Genomic DNA, 23,988 nt, shown 5'->3' on the forward strand with positions numbered 1-23,988 from the left:
TCTCAATGACAGCAATTAGAAACACAGATTGTCCCCTTGCAGACAGGACACTGTTTAGCAATAAGCAGCTGTGAAATAGTCTTCATATTTACAGCATCTAGGCTGTGGACAATTTATATTAATGCACTGCAGCTTTCCTGCAAAGAATATTTATTTTAGTCTTTCAAAGTATTAGTGTTTAATTATCAGATGTTAGGAAATACGAGTATTAATATAAAATTCATCGGAATCCAAGGTTTAAGGTAAAGGTTACCCAGTTACGTATAAAACCATTCCATGCAGGTAGCAGGCAATGGACAATCTGCTTAGAAAACATTTATTAAACTCAGAGACTAATTTGGATTTTTTTTTTGTTTAACAGATAGAGATCATTTGCCTAGGAAAGAACTGCAGATGTTGGTTTAAACCGAAGATAGACACGAAATGCTGGAGTAACTCAGCGGGACAGGCAGCATCTCTGGAGAGAAGGAATGGGTGACGTTTTCGGGTCGAGACCCTTCTTCGGACTGAAGCCTGACCCGCTGAGTTACTGAAGTCTGAAGTCTAAAGAAGTCTCGACCCAAAACGTCACCCATTCCTTTCTCCAGAGATGCTGCCTGTCCTGCTGAGTTACTCTGAGATCATTTGCCCAATATCTTGAAGCAACACAACATATATGTCACAGATAACATTTAAAATTACCAGGATAAACTACAACCCTTTTCAATTATCCCGCCCAATATAGGTCAGTGGCTCCACATGATATTACAATGTGGTCATCATGTCCACTGGGTGACCTTTGACCTAAGACAATTTCTTACTACGCCAAGTACCATATTGAATAATGTGTAGGAAGGAACCGCAGATGCTGGTTGAAGCGGAAAATAGACCGTCTGAAGAAGGGTCTCGACCCGAAATGTCACCTATTCCTTTTCACCAGAGATGCTGACTGAGTTCCTCCAGCATTTTGCGTCTATCTACCATTTTGAACAATTGTGGAACCTCAACTAAAAACTTGGCCTAAATAAAGAACTGGTCGATCAATAATTACCTGATTTGGGGATTAATACCTTGACCTGCACCTCATGATATATGTGGATTTGAAAGCACACGACAACAAAGTTTTCAGTTATTATTTAAAAAGATAATTAGTAATAACCCCTAGCTGATTGTTGTGGTTGCCTAAAGATATAGATTATAGCAAAAGCAGATTTGATGTTTCAGTGCTACCTGCTGAGTGATTAATAACCATGAGATATTTCATGCAACATAGGCAGATACTAGTGTGAGGTTGTGAGCTATGCATTGAAGACCTTAATCAATGGTCTCTTTGTTCACCATGAATAGACCATTCTTGTACATGTTACATTCATTACTAATAAGACAGGCATTTAACAAAATGATAACTAGGGCAAGGACATAAAGTGAGGCTGTGTGACCTTGGATGGTGGCAAGAGAGAAGCTTGTCGCTGGCATGTTATGAATGTCAGTTATTGTACTCCACATGGTTCCCCGTCATGGATGCAATATATCAAACTTATAGAACTCTTATTGTATATAATGGCAAGGATGAAAGATGCACTCTGCAAATATTAGAGTGCAGCACTATCAATGAAAGTCTTGTCCATTGGAAGATATTGCATTGATCTAATCAAAACATCAAGTGTGGGAGATTCAGTTCAGTGTAGTTTATTGTCACGTGTACCGAGGTACAGTGAAAAGCTTTTGTTGCGCGCTAACCAGCAGCAGAAAGACTATACATGATTATAGTCGAAACATTCACAGTGTGCAGGCAGAGATTGAAAAGTGTGGAGTGATTGTAATATGTGATTGGAGATCTGCTTATAACAACCATATAACCATATAACAATTACAGCACGGTGCTTCTGTGGCCAGTGTGCACATAGTCACCATCTTGGATCTATGAAGGAAGAGGACAGATGGTATTTTTGGTCTGGGACCTTCCTCAGACTGGTTGGAGTTTGGGGGAGCGTGGCAAACTGGACAAGACAATCTTTGCTCAATGTGTAACACGTCAGTTGTGTTCAGCAAGGAAACAATCTTGCAGAAGCAGGCCTTAAAAAACATTACTTTCCAAATGAGTTGTTTGTGGGTTAGTTTAGAGATACAGCATGGAACCAGGGCCTTCAGCCCACCGAGCCCACACTGACCAGCAACCAGCCGTTCACACGGGTTGTATGTTATCCCACATTCTCATCCACTCCCTCCACACTGGGGAAAATTCTCAGAGTACAGTTAACCTACAAACCCACATGTCATTGGGGTGTGGATTTGGGCTGAAGAATAAAATATTCTGCAGAACCAAAGTTTTAAGATAAAGATTACTATGTTGAGGGTAAAATAAATCCATTTATCCCATGCAGGTAACTCTGGTTTTGGGAAATCTGTGTTGTAAACATTTTATAAAGCTCAAAGAATATTACTCTTTAACCTATAGTAACCATTCTATATCCGTGCACTAGGGACAGCTTGATTGTTGTCATGTACAATCTTGTCTTTGACTGGACAAAAAGGTTTTCACTGCAGGAAGGAACTGCTGATGCTGGTTTAAACCGAAGATAGACACAAAATGCTGGAGTAACTCAGCAGGACAGGCAGCATCTCTGGAGAGAAGGAATGGGTGATGTTTCAGGTCACGTTTCGTTAGACTAAAGAAGGGTCTCGACTTGAAACGTCACCCATTCGTTTTCTCCACAGATGCTGCCTGACCCGCAAAGTTACTCCAGCACTTTGTGTCTGTCTGAGGTTTTCACTGTACGTTGGTACACGTGACAATACTAATAAGCTGTAAACTTATTACTAAACTGTAAACTATTGTGAAGCAGCGCAACATTTTTGTCAAAGATAAAACTTAAAATATCCAGAAATAACCACAACCCTTTTCAATTGCCCCACACACTATGTCGGCAGTTTCATGCACTATTAAAATGTGGTCATCTCGTCCCACTGGTTGACCTTTGACCTTTGAGCGAATGGTATGTCAGCATTCATAGCAAAAGGATTTGAGTATAGGAGCAGGGAGGTTCTACTGCAGTTGTACAGGGTCTTGGTGAGACCACACCTGGAGTATTGCGTACAGTTTTGGTCTCCAAATCTGAGAAAAGACATTATTGCCATAGAGGGAGTGCAGAGAAGGTTCACCAGACTGATTCCTGGGATGTCAGGACTTTCATATGAAGAAAGGCTCGATAGACTCGGCTTGTACTCGCTAGAATTTAGAAGATTGAGGGGGGATCTTATAGAAACTTACAAAATTCTTAAGGGGTTGGACAGGCTAGATGCAGGAAGATTGTTCCCGATGTTGGGGAAGTCCAGAACAAGGGGTCACAGTTTAAGGATAAGGGGGAAATCTTTAAGGACCGAGATGAGGACAACATTTTTTACCTAGAGAGTGGTGAATCTCTGGAATTCTCTGCCACATAGAAGGTAGTTGAGGCCACAGTTCATTGGCTATATTTAAGAGGGAGTTAGATGTGGCCCTTGTGGCTAAAGGGATAAGGGGGTATGGAGAGAAGGCAGGTACAGGATATTGAGTTGGATGATCAGCCATGATCATATCGAATGTCGATGCAGGTTCGAAGGGCTGAATGGCCTACTCCTGCACCTATTTTCTATGTTTCTATGTTTCTTACCAGGCCAAGCCCAATTTGAATAATGCAGGTTTAATCATTGAGCCACATTCATTTCAAATCTCATTCTTCGGCCCACCAAGTCCATATCTGAAGGAAGGGTCTCAACCCGAAACGTCACCTATCCATGTTCTCCAGAGATGCTGCCTGACCTGCTGAGTTACTCCAGCACTCTGTGAAAAGTCACCTATCCATGTTCTCCACAGATGCTGCCTGACCCACTGAGTTACTCCAACATCTTTGACATGTTTTAATGCTGTCCTTTAGATTTACAGGAGGTTATAATCTCCAGCAGTGACTCACTGTCCAACGCTGATGAGAGTACAATGCTGAAACACGGAGGTAGTTTTCCATAGAGCCCATAATCTTTAATTCTTACAAATAATATAATCTGACAAGGAAGAGGAGGAGAAAAGATTTTCTGCAAAATGCAGTAACTTCAGCCATTGCCAAATGTCCATTCGCATAACACAAGTGACAAGTGTACCTTCAAATCAGATAATATATGGAAATATATGCACAAACTAGTTAATTTATGAGGTGGATATTATCCTAAAAATCCCTGCTTAATGAACACAGCATAATAATCCTGTTGTTTTTTTTTAAATATTTTCTTAACCAGTGCAAATGTAAAACTGCACATTCAAATTAGCAGAGAGACAGGCAGTGAGTTTAATATTTTAAATGTTTAATTTCATCTCTGGATCCCGTTCGCTTTGAGTACAGTATTGTTTGAACCTGTGGTATTTTCAGAAAATTGTTAAATTAATTTTTGAATGGTGCTTTACAAATAATGATGAATTACTAGTGCAGCCTGCCAATTGCTAATTAGATCCCTGATTTACTGCACTGTAAGTTTTAAATCATTCATTTCAGGATTGGATGGAAAGATATAAAGTTTGAGATGTTGAAACGTACTCTTGTCTCCTCAATGTTGGTTCTGTCCTTGTCGTCACACAGAAGGAAAGAATTGTTTATATTGTAGGAAGGAACTGCAGATGCTGGTGTAAACTGAAGATAGACACAAAGTGCCGGAGTAACTCAGCGGGTCAGGCAGCATCTCTGGAGATAAGGAATGGGTGACGTTTCGGGTCGAGACCCTTCTTCAGACTGAGAGTTGGGGGAGAGGGAAATGGGAGATAGAGATGGTGATTGTAGAGAGATTTAGAACAAATAATGAAAGATATGCAAAAAAGTAACGCTGGTAAAGGAGACAGCTGTGGGTCAGGTGAGGACAACTTACAGCCAATGAAGAAGTCTGAAGAAGGGTCTCGACCCGAAACATCGCCCATTTCCTTCGCTCCATAGACGCTGAGTTTCTCCAGCACTTTTGTCTACGTTCAGACAATGAGACTCAATAAGCCAAGATTGCAGATACTGGTTCAACAAATAAAGTTTGTGCTTTCTGTCATTTATTCAGGAGAGAAGCCGTATAAGTGTCCTCATTGTGACTACGCTGGGACCCAGTCTGCATCACTGAAGTACCACCTGGAACGTCACCATCGGGAGCGGCAGAATGGAACAAGTCCTCTGATGGGGCAGACACATGCTCGGCAAGAACAGTCTGATGACCCAGCAGCCAAGACTCAGATGTTCATCAGACCAGAGATCCTGAGAGGGGTTATGAAAAGTGTTCCTGGATCTGATTCTAGGGGTGGCCTGACTCCTCAGCAATGGCCTCTGGGTGTGCTTCCCTCCACAGAGTGCCAAGCCCATGGACCCAGTTGCACGTTGGAGCAGCATTGTGACAATCTCAAACCCACTGCTGAGGTGTCTGGGGAGGAGACGCCAAGCCTCTCCGATCTTAGCCGAGCTTTCCAGAGCCTCGCCGGCAATGGAGCCAACTTCCAAGGGTCATTGCAAGCTTTCATTGACACCTTTGGACTGAGATCCTTGGAGAAAGAGAAGGAAATGTTAGCCAGAGCGTACGGAGCATCCACCAGCGTAAAGCCTTCCAACTCAAAACCAACACTGGAGAAACACACAAAGAACGCAGGCTCTGACGAGAGTGCAGGAATGGTTGAAGATCAGTCTTCCGAGGAGAAATCTATCATCAAATCCAAGTCAACCGCAGAAAAATCCCAGTACGAACCTTTGGATTTGTCTGTGAGACCTCCATCGCATGATTGTGTCTCAATCCCTGGTGCATCCATCACCGTTCAGGACAATATCACTTGGCATGGTTGTCTCTTCTGTTCCTTCACAACTTCCTCAATGGAACTAATGGTTCTTCACCTGCAAGCTAATCACCTGGGGAAATCTAAACGGAAAGAACATCTATCTGGAGCAGCTGGAAACGATCTTCAAGGAGAGTCTTCATCTGTGGCCAAGAAAACTTGTTTGTCCATTTCTCCTGTGGTTCCTAAGAAAGATATCATCACAGCAAAATTACTCGACAAGGATGACTCCTCCCCTGAAAAAGTATCTCAACAAGGCCAATCTGCTGAATCTATGGGCGATCACAAGAAGTCTTACTCGAGTCCAGTGGACTCCAGTCTGAGCTCCCTAGTCACTGACTTTTACAAACAATTTCACAAATATTCAACTAGTAGCAGCCCAGGGACATCAATGCTGAGTTCCACCCATGATAATGAACTGAAATATCTTCCTAGTAACGTGCTGAGTCTAGTTTCACCAGGGGCCTCGAGCTTGAGCCCGTCTGGTGAAATGGGTGAAGCGGAGTGCAGTGATGATGCAGAGTCCGTCAATGATCAAGATGCAGAAGATCAAGATGTACTAGTTGACGCCAACCGGCCACCGCCAACCTCCGCCGAAGAAACGTCCGATGAAGAAGAGCTGATTGACAGTGCATCTCTCTCACAAGTCTCACAGGGTCTTCTCAGCTCCATGGGTAAACAACAAGGTGGACCTTGGCTTCTGCCATCTCCCAATGTACCACCAGGCCAGGCCCAGGTGCCTTCTCCGCTGGACCAACAGGTGGACATGCTGTCAGTTCTGAGAGCTTACAGCACTGAGAACATGGTGGCTTCCAATGGTCCAGGAGGTAGCTCCACTTCCAACAGTAGCAGCATTAAGCGAGCAGATTCAGCAGGTGGGTGCCAAATAAATCCATCTTTTAAAATGCAATGAACACCCTTGCCAGCTAAATCTCCTTTACAGTCAGTCATGCCTTCAAGAAACTACAAAGTAAACCTGCAAAAGTGTTGTGTCCTGTATGTTGCTAATACGTCAACTCTTCTGTTTCCCCCAGTTTTTGTAATAAATTGTAGTTCCCTATTTCACATGAGTTACTGTAGAGATTTAGTGAAGATACTCAGCAGCTTAAGGGAAGGATGGATTGAATTCTTGATCATTGTGAAGGTGGTTATGGGAGTAGGTATGGGTTCTACTTGGCTTGACGGATGTATACTGTAAAACAGAGCATCAGCACCATTACCTTGTGATAAGAAACCTCGATATCCAATGGCTTTCCAATTAATCTTCAGTATTGACTCCGGACCCAATCCCACACTGGCAAATCAACGTGTAGAGCAAGCTGAGGATAGAATCCACTCGTATATCTGTTGCTGTATCAATGCAATTCCATTTGTATAGAGTATGAAGTCTATTAACCTAGCGGAGAACTTACAATAAATAGTAACATTCCTTGTATATTATGTGCACTAGAGCCTTCGAAATGATTTGTTTAATTTGTAAGATCAAAGCATTTTTTCAGGCTGAGCATTCCTTGCCTATCTCCCAACTTTGCAACGGTAAAGGCACTTTGTATTCTGGTTCTAGAATGATAGTCACAGCACTTTAGTAAGCAGTTATAGGTGAGAAACTTGGTGGCTTTTACAAGATGTGTTTGGGGCAAAAATACAAATCTAAGCCTCTTTCAACTCCTCGTCTACCTTCATCATTTACCTACCAACTTTGATTGTTGTTCTCTGCACAGATGTAACCATATAACCATAGGAGACCATCACTGAAGAGAGACCCACATCTTGGAGAGAGCAGTGCAGTTGAGATATCTTAAATGATTGATAGGGGTTAAAATCTTCAAGAAAAGGGGATTATACGATCCAAACAGTCAACTTCTTTGCACATTAAGCACATGCATTGCCCTTTCTTTCCTGTGGTAGACTTAATTGAATATTTGAAATGAACCTGACTGGACAAACTCAATAGGGGAAGATTGCTGGATGAAGTGAAACCTTGTCATAAATGTCTAGATAAGTCCCCATGGCTTAAACAAGTTCCGTCTACAGGTCACGGTCACTCAGCTGCCTTTCGAGTTCCAGGAGCAATTCAGCATAGTGCGGCCAATATTTTTTACGCTGCTATTTACTGTTAAATCAATGCTAACTCAGACAAAAAAATATGGAGCTATACTTAAAGAAATAAAGCAGTCCATCAGTATTTATTTTATAATGGCTGTCAACTGTGTTTAGAAGTGTCACTGATGCTAACCCAACAGAGGAGGTAACCCTGCAGGGAGGCCACTATAAGACCACTATTAGAGTGAAGATTTAGTGAGATGGAGTCTAATGACTGGGAGAAGTAAGGGCAGCACGGTGGTGCAGCGGTAGAGTTGCTGCCTCAGCGCCAGAGACCCGGGTTCGATCCTGACTACGGGAGCTGTCTGCACGGAGTTTGTACGTCCTCCCTGTGACCTGCGTGGGTTTTCTCCGGGTGCTCCGGTTCCCTCCCACACTCCAAAGACGTACAGGTTTGTAGGTTATTCGGCTTATGTAAAAATTGTAAATTGTCCCTAGTGTGTAGAATAGTGCTGAGGTACAGGGTGGTCTCTGGTCGGCAAGGACTCGATGGGCTGAAGGGCCTGTATTTCTAAACTACATTCCCTTTCTCTCCCCACCGCTACTTTCTTGCCACAAGCTGAGGTAGCTGGTGTTCATAACTGTTGCCAGCGCCAAATGAGTTCTGAAATTTACTTCACAGCTGATTGCAACGCTCATGAATGTTAATAACCTATGTTTCCATATCATAAGATGCAGCATCAGTGGAAAACAAATGTCCTTTGTTTTTGAGAACTTTAATTCAACTTGAACAACTACTGGGAGGACTATTTCAAAATTAAATGAATGGAAATTCTGACGGTAGTGATATTGTGAACATAGATACAGATAGAAGCAACTGGGGCAAAAGAAGATACATCGTGTTACATGGTCTATACATTTACATTAACTACATGCCCATGATAAAGTCACAAACAGTGAGTTATTCAGATAAGATGTCTATAATCATTCAAATATTTACCGATTGTAAGTGTTGCATCATTTTAAGTGTAGTTTGATATGATTTATATGTCTGGTTTAATTTGACTTAACTTTGAGACACATATCATGAACAATCTTTGAACTGTATTAAGTTGTTGGTGTCTAGTTTCTCAGTTAATGCACAATAATTTGTAACACGTTAAGAAAGATAAATGAACCTGGGTTAAACAAATAAATACATCAGATGTCTTTCACTTCTAGCCGTGTGCCAGTGTTGTACTTGGTGGTGTAATGTGTGGTGCTCCTGTGAAAGGTTGTCTTGTATGTCGGGTTGAATATGACTTGTCTCTCATCCTTGTCATCGCAGAAACATCACATGAAACATTTCCACTGGGACATTGTCATTGATCTGAATCCATGAGTGTGTTTAACACACAAGTTCATTGTGGCATGTCCAAGCAGAACGTGCTGGAAATACTCAATGGTTAGGCAGCACCATGAAGGGAGAAACTATTTGGACCAAGGGCTTTTCACCACATTTACAATGTAATAAGCTTAAGTTTATGTTCATAAATTATAGGAGCAGAATTAGGCCATTCGGCCCATCGAGTCTACTCCACCATTCAATCATGACTGATCTATCTCTCCCTCCTAACCCCATTCTCCTGCCTTCTCCCCATAACCCCTGACCCCTGCACTAATGAAGAATCTGTTAACCTTCACCATCTACTTCTTTGGTGTCCATCTTCCACGTTTCAAATGTTGACCTGGCTGTCATCGTCCGTCCTGAAAAGGACGCAAGGTCCCGGCGACAATCAGTGGGAGACATCACTTGTCGCAGTAGATGATGGTGGTAGCAGAGTTAGCTCAGGATACATCCAGTTCCCAGCCCTGCCACGTGGATGCTTCTGCCCTGGGGCCACCTGTGGCAATGAATTCCACAGATTCACCACTTCCTGACTAAAGATATTCCACCTCATCTCCTTCATAAAGGAACGTCCTTTTATTCTGAGGCTGCGGCTTCTGGTCTTGAATCACAGATTCAGGGGTTCAACCAATACACCAACCTCTGGCTAAAGATGGCCAAAGCAAGGTCACTGGTCATAAAAGTCCACAAATCCTCAAGTAAGTGATGGTGTGAGTGTACATACAAAAAAAAATGGAAGTCAAGCAGCATTTGCCGCGCAATAATATTCGATTTGTCGAAACAGCTACCAATTTGGTGCTTTATCGATGACTAGAAGTGCTTTGGAAAGAGAGAGAAAAATGAAGAGCTCTAGTGGGACTGAGATGAATCATAATGGGACAACCTGCTCGAACTAATGCTGCTGTTCTGCTTCTAACAAGGATGTTATATTTCTGAAGACATTGGATATGGGTTTGTAGATTCAGCTCCAGGAGTCCACAGCTGAGCTCCTGGGAACAGATACAAGTCGTCGGTTTGCAGGCTTCTGAACCTCCATGTCCATTCACTGCATCGATTGAAAGACTGGGAGCGATAGAACTTAATTCCAAGGGTTTAACATCCATCACTGTGGCCCCATCACACAACATCCCACCGCCCGTATGTTCTCCCCGTGGCCAGCATGGGATTTCTCCCAGATCTTCAGTTTCCTCCAACACTCCAAAGACGTGCAGGGTTGTAAGTTCATTGACTTTGTAAAGAAGTGCCCCAGACTGTGTGTGTGTGATGGTGTTAGTGTGCGGGGATCGCTGGTCGGTGTGGACTCGGTGGGCCGAAGGGCCTGTTTCTGCGCTGTATCTCTAAACTAAACTAAATCTCTATAACAACACCTTTTGGCTTCTGCCCCCCTCACCCCACATTAAGCCAAGTTTGATGCTCAAATCCCCGACATGAGTTCCTTTACTGTTATTATTAAACCACCGAAAGCAAACATCTTCACAGCCTTGCTTATCCTACAGCGGTGATCGTAACAGTGGCCAGTGAGTTGGGGTAAGTTAGATGACAACGTTACTCAGCCCGAGCAAGGGGGACAAACTCGGGACTGACCGCTCATGTCGACGTCCAGATCACCTCATGACTTACTCATTTGAGTTTTTATGTGTAGCTGACAAAGGTGATTGATGAGGGGAGGGCAGTGGATATTGTCTACATGGATTTTAGCACGGCATTTGACAAAGTTTCTCATAGTAGACTGATTCAGAATGTTTAAGAAGGAACTGCAGATGCTGGAAAAATCAAAGGTAGACAAAAATGCTGGAGAAACTCAGCGGGCGAGGCAGCGTATATGGAGCGAAGGAATAGGTGACGTTCCTGCGATCATGTAGTTATCATGCATGAAGCTCGGACTGGAACATCTGTGATATTGTCCACATCCTCATGATGGTGCTGTGATGAGGACAGGGCCATGGGTGGAATCACAGGCAGCAGTGGCTGGAGACTTGTGCAAATCCTACAGGATCTATACAATGTCAGCAATGTTTACTCTGTGTAGATCTTGAATCTAATGTCTTGTAACGAGGCTGAAAGTCTCCACTTCTGGTCATTCCTTCCGATGAGTTGTTTCATCATGGATGCTGCCTGTACCTTCAGACACCGTTCCTGCCTCACTGCTCGTCCAGGAGACTATATGTCCATGAGGACCATGAATTAAATCCAATATCATCTTCATCTTCATCTCCATCTCCTTGACTGACTGGACTGGTTTGTTGCAGAGAAATCTTTGGTCCATGATGAAAAAGTAGAGGCACAACCTCAAGGATGATGTGTTTTACTTTATATCGCCACAGCTGCAGTTGAAGGCTCGCAAATCGTGGCAAATTTGGCAATTCCACCAAGTGGAGTTGATGTAATTTTACGCACGTTTTTATCTGCAATTGTTGTCGTTTTGTCCCGATGTTTTAAGGTGGATCTTCATGTTGATTCAATGACAACCCTATTTGGACGTGTTTGAAGCAGCAGACAGCTCAGGTTCATCAACAGTCAGTGACACCAAATCTCATCTCCGCTCATCTGAGAAATGCCAGTCACCGTTCACCCACGGAAGAAGCAGGATTTAGTTAAACAGTATTTAGTAAAGAATTTAGTAAATACATTTGATCATAAATAGAACACAGAGTGCTAGAGAAACGCAGCGGTTGAGGGAGTCCATTACACAGACCAACCTCCCGTCTATCGACTCCATCTACACCGCAACGGCCTGTCCCACTCGCCAATTTTTTCGGCGACTGGCGACGACATATCAGGGTCGCCAAAAGATTTTTAACATTTCAAAATCCAGCGGCAACAAAATAAATGTTGCGAGACTTGAGGAAGCGCCGTGCGCCATTCGTCATCACGTCACGTTATGCCGCGTCACACCGCGACTTTATCGATGACCTAATACGTCAATCAATGATGCTGGCAGTTGCCCAAACAATCAGCAAGTGGGACAGGCACCTCACGCTGCCTCGGCAAGACCAGCAGCATAATCAAGGACCAGTCTCACCCCGGCCACTCCCTCTTCCCCCCTCTCTCATCGGGCAAGAGGTACAGAAGTGTGAAAACGCACACCTCCAGATTCAAGGGCAGTTTCTTCCCGGCTGTTATCAGGCAACTGAACCATCCAACCACAACCAGAGAGCAGTCCTGAACTACTATCTACCTCATTGGTGGCCCTTGGACTATCCTTCCAATGGCAGAGAGGGGGTGATCATCACACACCCATGGCCACAGGGAGAAGTGATCTTATCTATGCTTCTCAGTGGAACAACACAACACAACCTTCACAAGTCAGTTTTGGAGAGCTGTGGTCTCATAGAAGCTGATCCAAGAGAGCCTCCTCCAGCAGCCAAGGTCAAAGTCAGATTTGCTCTCATCCTCCAGATGCTTCTTGCCAGTGCTCTGGTGTCCACCATTAAGTTGGCTGCCGTAAACTGCCCCGCACGCTCAGGTAGGATCTGACGAAACTGGTGGGTAGATGTAGAGAATGATTTACGGGGAAGCTAAGTGGGTAATGGGATTGCTCAGGGATAGGCCGAATGGCCTCATGTAGAACATATGGAACAAACAAATAATCCATTCAGTTCAGTTTAGTTTATTGTCACGTGTACCGAGGTACAGTGAAAAGCTTTTGTTGCGTGCAAACCAGTCAGGAAAGACTATAGATGGTCACAATCGAGCCATTTACAGTGTACAGATACATGATAAAGGGAATAACGTTTAGTGCAAGGTAAAGTTCAATAAAGTGTAATTAATGGTAGTCCGAGGGTCTCCAAAGAGGTCGATAGTCGTGAGACTGGTGCTACTTTTGACCTTGCAAAAATGTGAAGGTTATTTCTCTCTGTACGCACTGCTCTCACTTGCCAAGTTGTATCTTTGTTTCATCTCAAGCTGAACGTCGCTGAAGCGATCCTTCCAACTTGCCTGTCTTTTAGGGGCTCAACAAATGGCCCATTTTACTCACAATCACGTACAAGTCAGGATCAGGACAATAAAACTGTACCAGGGCAACTCAATGAGGTCATGGGGCCACTTAATTATCTGGTCCTGAATCAAAGGAACATCAAGGCAGCAGCTGCAAATGGGAATTATTTTGCTTGATCGAGGCATAAACTCATTAGACCTCATCGTCTCATTTGGACTCATTCTCTCACTCTGTGACTCATTTGGCATTTCAGTCCATTCGACCAGGAATGAGTGGGTTAACCTATGATGAGCTTGTGACGGCACTGGGCCCTGTAGTCACTGGAGTTTAGAAGAATGAGGGGGGACCTCATTGAAACATACCGAATAGTGAAAGGCTTGGATAGAGTGTATGTGGGGAGGAAGTTTCCACTAGTGGGAGAGTCTAGGACTAAAGGTCACAGCCTCAGAATTAAAGGATGTTCCTTTAGGAAGGAGATGAGGAGGAATTTCTTTAGTCAGAGGGTGGTGAATCTGTGGAATTCTTTGCCACAGAAGGCTGTGGAGGTCAAGTCAGTGGATATTTTTAAGACAGAAATAGATAGATTCTTGATTAGTGCAGGTGTCAGAGGTAATGGGGAGAAGGCAGGAGAATGGGGTTAGGAGAGAGAGATAGATCAGCCATGATTAAATGGCGGAGTAGACTTGATGGGCCGAATGGCCTTATTCTGGCCCTATCACTTCCAATCTTACGATTCAGACACGGAATTAACTTTATAGGTTTAACACCAGACTGTGGGCATTGATCTTCCCATGAAGACTCTGTGAAACATACTCTTCCGCCACAGTGTGCTTCCCACAGCTGGATCCCACATGACTTTCAAGTACCTTTCGTTCCCAGGATGGAAAAAATGTAAAACTAGAGGGCATAGCTGTAAGGTGAGGGGGGGGCAGAGTGTGAAGGAGATGTGTGGGGCAAATGTTTTACACAGAGGGTGGTGGGTGCCTGGAACGTGCTGCCAGGGGTGGTGGTGGAGGCAGATACGATCGTGGTGTTTAAGAGACTTTTGGATCGGCACGGTGGATATGCAGGGAACGGAGGGATATGGATCACATGCAGCAAGATACCAGAGATTAATATCATCCCTACTGTACGTACCACCAATGGATCGATTCAATTCATACTTGCCGCATCTTCACAGGCCTGTAAACATTATACACACAAATAAACAAACAAAGAATGAATTAAATTAGTAATCAGTAGTGGCCAGATGTGGACAGGATAGGTCTAAGGCATCAAGATCTAAACTATCAAGATCAGCCTCTCTAAAGGAACTGACTGAGCTACTGGGCCCGGTCCAGCCTGAAGCCCAGTTCCTGGTGATCTGCGGTAGAGGGCTGCTGTGGTTCTGTGGTTCTGTACACATGACCCTGTGGCCTCCCTGGATGACCCCATGGCACAGCCACAGGAATTAGTGCAAGAGTCTGTGACCAGGGCGATCGATCCTGCACTGCTCCGATATCTGGGCAGTGAGCAGAGAAGTGGAGAGAGAGCAGATAGACGAAGTTCAAAGTGGTCATGGCAAGATAGAGAGAGAGAAGATGGGAGATGGCGCGCAGAAGAGTTGCTGCCTCACAGCGCCAGAGTCTCAGGTTCGATCCTGACGACGGGTGCTGTCTGTACGGAGTTTGTAAGTTTTCCCCGTGTGCTCCGGTTTGCTCCCACATTTCAAAGACGTGCAGGTTTGTCAGTAAATTGTCCTTAGTGTGTAGGATAGTGCTAGTGTACGGGGTGATCGCTGGTCGGCACGGGCTCGGTGAGCTGAAATGTCCTGCTTCAACATCTGTATTTCTAAAGACTAAAGTCTAAAGAGACAGATGTGTGTGTGAGTCAGTAAATGTTTTGGGTTTTGGCCCAAAACGTTGCCTATTTCCTTCGCTCCATAGATGCTGCCTCATCCGCTGAGTTTCTCCAGCACTTTTGTCTACCTTTGATTTTCCAGCATCTGCATTCCTTCTTGAACAGTAAATATATTAGTTTAGTTTAGAGATACAGCATGGACACAGGTCCTTTGGCCCAGCGAGTCCACGCTGATCACCGATCACCCATTCACACTAGTTCTCACACTAGTTCTCACACTAGTTCTCACACTAGTTCTCACACTCCCTACCCACTCGGGGCAATTTACAGCAGTCACGTAATCTACAAACCCACACGTCCACGTGGGTGGAAACCGCAGCACGCGGTAACAGGAAGAACGTGCAAACTCCACACACAGTCAGGATCGAACCTGGGTCCCTGGCGCTGTGAGGCTGCAACTCTACCGCTGTGCCACCGTGTGATACTGGGTCCTGTTGTTGATGTGTGGTGACGCTGGAAGCAGCAAGTGGCCCGAGTCATTGGGGGAGTTGTGGTCGGGTAGTGCATGCGTGCCTTTAACAGTCTGTTGATGAAGGCACAGCTGTACAACAGCTGCAAGGAACCTTACTCGAGCATTCCAGAAACTTCCAGAAGCTGTAACTGAGCCGGCACAGCGTAAGGTCAACGTTTTACTGCTTTGTTAAACAGTGTTGGAGAAACAATACAACAACCTGGCAATCATGAATCTCATCATCGTCCTACTTGAGGTTCACGGAGATCTTTGTTGTAGCCAACTCTCGAGGTAACTGCAGAACAATTGTTAGACACAAATGCAGGAGTAACTCAGCGGGTCGGGCAGCATCTCTGAAGTCTGAAGAACGGTCTCGACCTGAAACATCACCAATACCTTTTCTGCAGAGATGCTGCCTGTCCCGTTGAGTTACTCCATGTAAACCTACAGATCCTTCCTACACATCTTGTCTGCAGTACCATAGTAACCAAGTGCCCAGTGTTGGGTAGACTGGAATATAACTAAGGAGCATCCTCCCCTCCAAGACCACCTCCCATGAGAGCAACTCCACCCCCAAGACGGAGCCAGCCTTCCTGATGAGTTTGCTAATCCTAAGGTTATACTAGGTTGCACTGACAACATTCTGCTCCAATGCACCAACATGTGTCCTCCACACCCCCACACCCAACATTAACTTACCGTTGATGAATATAAGTTGAGGTCCACTTCTAAAGATGAGTTTCAAAACTGCTTTCCAGAAGCTGTAACTGAGCCGGCATGTTTTGATTTTTTATCAGCAAATCAGTAAATAATTATTCCATCAATTTTTCAGAAATAATACTTATCATTGATTTGAAATTGCAATGTTTTCAGCTTTAATGTTTTTTTTTTAAATATTTAATGATTAATTGCCCCTGATTTCATCAACTTTAACTGGACTTCAGGTGAGCAGGAACCAAACGCAACCTTAATGTTTCCAACTGACCAGAGCCAGGGTCCAGTCCGTTTGTAGCAAATAACATCCTGCCTGCATGCAATAAATATCTAATTAATGTATGCATGCACAACGGTAGAGTTGCTGCCTCACAGCGCCAGAGACCCATCTTCCATCCAGACTACGGGTGCTGTCTGTACGGAGTTTGTATCTTCTCCACGTGACCTGCGTGGGTTTTCTCCAGGTGCTCTGGTTTCCCCCCCTCACGCCAAAGACGTGCGGATTTATGGGTTACACGGCTTCTGTAAATTGTCCCTGGTGTGTAGCCTAGAATTAGATTCTGGGTGGTCGATGGTCAGTGCGGACTCGATGGGCCGAAGGGCCTGTTTCCACGCTGTATCTGTAAACTGTATAATGACATTAGTCTATTCGTCAATAAATTACATACTTATAAAAAAACGTCTAGATTTATATTGAGTGCTCAGCTGAATCTCTTTAATTAAGATTGAAATGGGTTACACTTCATTAGCTTACCTGTCTTACTTGCCCCAATATATTTATCTTTGGGGAAACATGGTTGTGGCAGCTTGTCTCAGCTTGTTTTCAACTCCTGGCCTCTATGTTGGTCACGATGTCTTTAAATATCTTTCTTTATTTTCCATCATGTTATTACTCATCCTCGTTGTGTGTGGTGATTTCATTAGGTTTCTGACAGCTGATTAGCAAAGTAGTGTGGTTGTCAGGAGATTTATTTAGGCATTGCAGCCCAGGTTCAGAACAAGTTGTATCCAACCCGTCTGGAATGTAAAAATAAACCTCTGCTGGGATGAACCAGTGAGGATGGCAATGAGACCATCAGATGATCTATCGATGAACCACAAGCTACCTTGTTCATCCCACTCCCACCTTGCCCTCTGTTTCAGTGTCAAGCGTTCTAATTTGGTTCTCAAACATTGCAAGTTGAAAGATATTATCAGTGTGTGGTAATTGTTACAATACAGCGTCTTTATAATCTGCACTGTCGGATTTAGAATCTGCTTCATGCAAATTTGATCAGTTTTATTTAAAGCTGCACATCGAATGTGTGGCAGAGTTTTCCAACAGGAATTTGCAAGTTGCTCAGTGCTGCATGAACACACCTGCCTGCCTTTAGTTTGGAGGTTGAAGCAACCTGGTTACAATTATAAACGTCAGGACAGCAACTTGTTTCAAAATAGACCTTAAATGCTATGTTACAGTTCATCATCCACACCTTTCAAAGGTTTTGATAAACCGGTAGCAAGAACAGATCTACCAATTGTGTGGCGCTGCTGCCAGTAAGAATGTCTCTGTTCTATCTGGGACATATGACAATAGAACACTCTGGCCTCTTGAAACATCGAAGGAATACTATGGTTATTTCAGTTTTATAGAAGAAAATCAAATGGAAATTTTTACTGGCAGTGAATCTGTGGAATTCATTGACACAGACGGCGGTGGAGGCCAAGTCATTGGGTATTTTTAAAGCGGAGATTGATAGGTTCTTGATTAGTACGGGTGTCAAAGGTCATGGGGAGAAGGCAGGAGAATGGGGTTAAGAAGGAAAGATAGATCAGCCATGATTGAATGATTGAATGAAACTGAATGGACCAAATGGCCTAATTCTGCTCATGATCTCACACAATGACAAAAGCTGGGCATTTGGAGATTTACAGATGTCCCATTTAGCTGCACACAAACAACTGAATGCAAAAATAAAAGTTTGTAGGAAGGAACCGCAGATGATGCTTTAAACCGAAGATAGACACAAAAAGCTGGAGTAACTCAGTGGGACAGGCAGCATCTCTGGAGCGAAGGAATGGGTGACGTTTCAGGTCGAGACCCTTCTCTTCTGAACCTTCGACCCTTTGAGTCCGAAGAAGGGTCTCGACCCGAATCATCACCCGTTCCTTCTCTCCAGAGACGCTGCCTGTCCCGCTGAGTTACTCCAGCGTTTTGCATCTATCTTCTGTGTGCTAGTTATTGAGAATAAATAACTGGCTCCAAAGATGCACCACGATCCAATTCAGTGAAATACAGCAATGAACAAGTAGACAATCGACTAAATGGCCTTGAAATAAGGACCCTTCTCCCTTCAGCTAATTTGTGCCGCATCACTGCAAGCCTCACTAGTTTTCAAATAGTTTCAAATTATTTCTGTACTACTTAATCACCTTTGTCATTGTTCGCTGGAGTTAAGTCAGTAATTTAAACAGTGCCACCTCTTTTAAAAATCAAATGATTTATATTGAAATATTTCAGTGCCCAGATGCCTAGTATTTTTATTGTGAGATTGGGAGGATATATTAGTAAGGGCAGATTGGGAAAAGAAACCCCTTCCTCACATAATAAATGGGGCATTCAGATTCATTGTTTCTCAGGCTCTTTAAAGCAATTAGTGTAATTTAAAGCACATGTGTCTGCATTAATCAGAGTAAAGTCAGAGACATACAAGCATCGTTACTATGGTGTAATGAAATTTCACAACTTAATGGTTTAAAAGACCAAAAGGTCTGAAAGAAACAAATAAGCATTTTGTTGTGGCTTAACACTGGCAATTAAGATGTATTTGTAACTTCCAAAGTAAGCATGATACACTAAATGCATCAGAAAGAACTGCAGATGCTGGAAAAATCAAAGGTAGACAAAAATGCTGGAGAAACTCAACGGGTGAGGCAGCATCTATGGAGCAAAGGAAATGGGTGACGTTTCGGGTCGAGACCCTTCTTCAGAGACACTAAATACTGGTTATACATTTGTCCAGACATTGGAAGTAGAATTGTGACAATGGAACAATTGTTACTGTGTGATGTGCGGCTCCATCCATGTCTTGGAGACATAAGGAACTGTCAATGCTGGAATCCTGAGCAAAACTCAATGTGCTGGAGGAACTCAGAGGGACAGGCAGCATCTGTGAACGAAAGGTCAGACAACAGTGGTGAATCGGTGGAATTCTTTGCCACTGACAGCTGTGGAGAGCAAGTCAATGGATATTTTTAAGGCAGAGATAGATAGATATTCGATTAGTGCGGGTGTCAGAGGTTACGGGGAGAAAGCAGGAGAATGGGGTTAGGAGGGAGAGATAGATCAGCCATGATTGAATGGCGGAGTAGACTTGATGGGCCGAATGGCCTAATTCTGCTCCTATCACGTATGACTTGGTTTGGGTCGTTACTCAGGAAGAGTTACCTGTCCATTCCCTCCGCAGATGTTAACTGACACACTGAGTTCTTCCAGCACTTTGTATTTTTGATCTATCTCTGTATTAGTGGACAGGTGCCATCTTGCCTCTTATGGATAGGCAGATAGGATGTAGAAGTGTTAAAGTTACATTTGAAATGTTCTTCATCAACAGGGCCTCAATAAATTGGCAAAATTAACCAAGATCTGTAAATGTATCTGCACATGTGATAGCTTTGATGAATGTGGCTTTTCAAAGAGGTGATGTCTTAATGGACATTTGGATTTTGAGTTGTTCTACTCATTGCCCCCAACGTGACCCTTAAACATATTTACGTCATAAGTTGACAAGTTCAGAAATGATAGGTGCAGAATTAGGCCATTCAGCCCATCAAGTCTACTCTGCCACGGCTGATCTATCTCTCCCTCCTAACCCCATTCTCCTGCCTGATTCATTTGTCTCTGATTTTGCCACATGGCCAATTTCTCTCTCCAATAGTTTCAAGTCAAGGAGGGTGAGGACCTAAATGAGCAGATGACCTGTCTGGCAATAACTAGTGAATAGATTTAGTTAAATGAAGGTTTAAAAGTGCATTTTAAATTGTGATTTTCAGTGTGCAGTGCTCCAATATAAAATCTTCAGTATAATTTGCAGTGACCAGCTCTGCAGTTGTTGGTTACTATTTGATGTCACTAATAAAATTCTAAAGGAGGTCTAGCAATGAATTTAGTAACAAAATGAGCTCGCTCTGTATGCTGGATAAACAGATCCAACATTCATGAAGCAACCAACCTCACAATAGGATGAGATAGTAAATAGTAAATAGAACCAGTAACGTTTACCAAGAATCCATCGTTCCATAACCATAGGGTGGTGAGAAGGCATTCAGTAGCTTAGCTTTCATCAGTCAGGGTATTGAGTGCAGAAGTTGGCATGTTATGTTTCTGTTCTACACGATGTAAACCTGCGTTTGGATTATTGTGTTCAGTTTTGGTCACCCCGTTAGAGGACGGATGTTGTCAGGCTGGAAAGTGCAGAGAGGATTTATGAGGATGTTGCCAGGACTCGAGGGCCTGAAGTATAGGGACAGTGGGGCAGGCTAGATCTTTATTCCTTGGAGCTCTGAAGAATGAGGGATGATCTTACAGCGGTTAACAAAATCATGAGGGGAGCAGATAAGGTGAATGCATGGAGTATTTAATCCAGGGTTGGGGAATAAAGATACAGGGGATATAGATGCAAGGTGAAAGGGGAAAGATTTAATAGGAACCTACAAGGCCACAGAGGGTGGTGGGTGTATGGAATAAGTTGCCAGAGGGGGTGGTTGAGGCATGGACTATAACAACATTGAAAAGGCATTTGAATAGGTACATGGATAGGAAAGGTTTAGAGGGATATGGGCCAAACGCGGGCAGGAGGGACTATTGTAGATGGGACATGTCGGTCGTTATGGGGAAGTTGTTTCGACGGGCCTGATTCAGTGCTGTATCAGTCTATGACTCTACAATCCAGTCAGGTATTTAGCGGCTACTGTGAGAACTCTGTGAGAACACTTCTCGGCGCAGGAGACACCAGAGGGTAATCCCAGTTGTAACAAAGATTGGGTTGACAAGCCAAGCCTAGTGAAGATCTACTTATAAATCCATAATTGTGAGATTGTCCCGTTCACTGTGAGTGGACTGAAGTGAAGACATACACAATGGACTGATAGCAATGCATAAGTACTATAAATTTTATTGCTTGCTGGATGGAAATCTAATCCAATCCACATTGCATCAAGTAAAAGCATTAGATATAATGCTTTTATTCAAAATTATATTTTTTAAAAGCCAAAGGTCTACAATAATTGAGAGAATGCGTTTTCTGAGCATTTCTTTCCCCTGACATCTGCGATGAGATCTAGTCAGCGCTGAGCCTATGTGACACTTTCTGTAGTGTTCCACAATGTCACAGATAGTGTAGAGACCATGCATCATGAGAATAACTCTTGTTATTGCTATCCTTCATGACCAGTGACCACAGACTGATTAGCCTTGCGTTATATTATATTTAATATTAATGAGCAAAGTTGAGGGTTCGCCATGGAGACTGTTATTCAATAGGGTTTCAGAATAGGAAGGTGTTTGGTTAACCAATGAGAAGTGTATATTGAATGTCCTGTAATGAAATGTGCTCTCAAAGATTCAATGAATCCTGGTTAAAGGGCCCAAGAACTGAACATCGATGGCAAAATCTAGAAGATAATTGGTAATTAGCTGAAAGGCAAGACGCTGCAATAACTAATTAGAAACAGGTTATATGGTTGTAGAATGTTCTCTGCCAAATACCTTACTGAACCATCTAATCTGTACACATGCCTTTGGGTAGCACGGAGGCGCAGCGGGTAGATCAGCTACCTCACAGCGCCAGAGATCCCAGTTCAATCCTGACCATGGGCGCTGTCTGGGTGGAGTTTGCACGTTCTCCCCGTGACCGCGTGGGTTTCCTCCGGGTGCTCCGGTTTCCTCCCACATCCCAAAGCCGTGCGGGTTTGCAGGTTAATTGGCCCGCTGTAAACTGCCCCAAGCGTGGAGGGAATGGATGGGAAGGTGGCACGACATGGGGGGGGGAGGGTGGAGGGGGGGGGGGGGGGGGGAGTGAGGGAGTGTGGGGGGAGTCGTGGAGGGGGAGAGTGGTTGGAGGAGGGGGGAGAGGGGTGGGGGGGGAGAGATGGAGGGGGGGGGGGGGGGAGTTGTGTAGCGGATAGTTTTAAGGGGGGGGTAGAGTGGGCTTGATTAGAGCAGTGTCAGAGGGTTTATGGCAGGAAGATGGGATTAGGAGGCAGAGATCAGCCAGAGGGGGCAGCATGGACTCGATGGGCCCAATGGGAATCCTAGTCCTTTACTTGCGGATATTTTTGATCAAGGCATGGTATAGGATAGACGGGCTGAAGGGCCTTGATTCAAAATACAATTGCACTCAGGGTTTATGGCAGTGAATGGGGTGGGGTTGGGATTAGGGAGAATAAAAGAAACAGCCATGATTTTACAAGTAAATAGAAGTGTGGACTTGATGGGCCCAATGGCCTAATCCTAGTCCTATTACTTGTGAATTTGTGGGTGATCAATGGATGGTATAGACCGGATCCAGTTTTCTTTGGGTCTCAGACCAATCTAACTTGTCTCCCTGCAAGGAATTTTTATACTGTATATCTGTTTTGTGAATTCTGTAAGGGAAAATGTCCATGATCTTATATACTGGAATGCAATTATTTGTATCACCCGGTGAAAGACAGTTTAGCACGGAAGAAGAACTTACACACATCAAGTTTAAGAAAGAGCTGCAGATGCTGGAAAAATCGAAGGTAGACAAAAATGCTGGAGAAACGCAGCAGGTGAGGCAGCATCTATGGAGCGAAGGAATAGGTGACGTTTCGGGTCGAGACCCATCACCTATTCCTTTGCTCCCTAGATGCTGCCACACCCGCTGAGTTTCTCCAGCATTTTTGTCTACTCACATCAAGTCATCAGTACAGGACTCTTCCAAGTATTCTAATAGACTCAAATGCTCCAAGCTTGTCCAAGATATGGTGAAAGAAACAGGATTTTTATCTTGAAACTTGAAGAAGGGTCTCGACCAGAAACGTCACCTATTCCTTCGCTCCATAGATGACGGGTCACCCGCTGAGTTCCTCCAGCAATTCTGTCTACCTTCGATTTTTCCAGCATCTGCAGTTCTTTCTTAAACAAAGGATTTCTATATTTGACTGCGTTAGCACATTGGTCTTAAAATGGGCAAACACAAGTCAAACCAGCTTCAGAAATTATTGTTGAATTAAAGAAGTTTGTGATTCAAACAAGAGAGTTGTAGCCTGGTTTATTGAAAGAAAGCACCAAAAGGTGTAAAAGTTCATACTAGATACTGCACGGAGCGATTAAACATCAACTTCTCTCGGTTCTAAACTTCAGGATGTCTACATTTAGCAAGTAACTACTGTTTAAGTTTTAATAAGGAAACAGGAATACAGTGGACAGCAGCTGAAGAACTTCTATGAGAATGTTAATTAGATTTGGGTGCAGACGAAATCCATTGGGATTTTGTTACAAATTCAGGAGTTCAGGGAAAGTTTGGTGTGAAACATTTCACCAATGGCCAACTTTGTTTTTGGTCACAATTGCTGGAAAGGGTGCTTGCTATTTAGATGTCAAACATGGAACTAAATATGCACTAGCTTGAACTTCTAGTTCAGCCGTGGTGAATTAGACATGGCAGATGAAAGTTATTACAGTCATACAGACATACAGATGCAATATTGAATTGTGCTCAACGTTGGGGTTTCAATTGTAATTT

The 23,988-nt window shown here is 43.7% G+C and overlaps 1 protein-coding gene across 1 annotated transcript in view; it reads left to right on the forward strand.

The window, feature by feature from the left end:
- Positions 1-23,988, forward strand: part of znf536 (zinc finger protein 536) — a 410,627-nt gene that overhangs the window by 294,556 nt on the left and 92,083 nt on the right. The window contains 1 exon segment of the mRNA XM_055648343.1: positions 5,050-6,681. Coding sequence (XP_055504318.1) covers positions 5,050-6,681 — 1,632 coding nt within the window.

Source organism: Leucoraja erinacea, chromosome 17, assembly GCF_028641065.1.
Source record: "Leucoraja erinacea ecotype New England chromosome 17, Leri_hhj_1, whole genome shotgun sequence".
Classification (NCBI taxonomy): Eukaryota; Metazoa; Chordata; class Chondrichthyes; order Rajiformes; family Rajidae; genus Leucoraja; species Leucoraja erinaceus.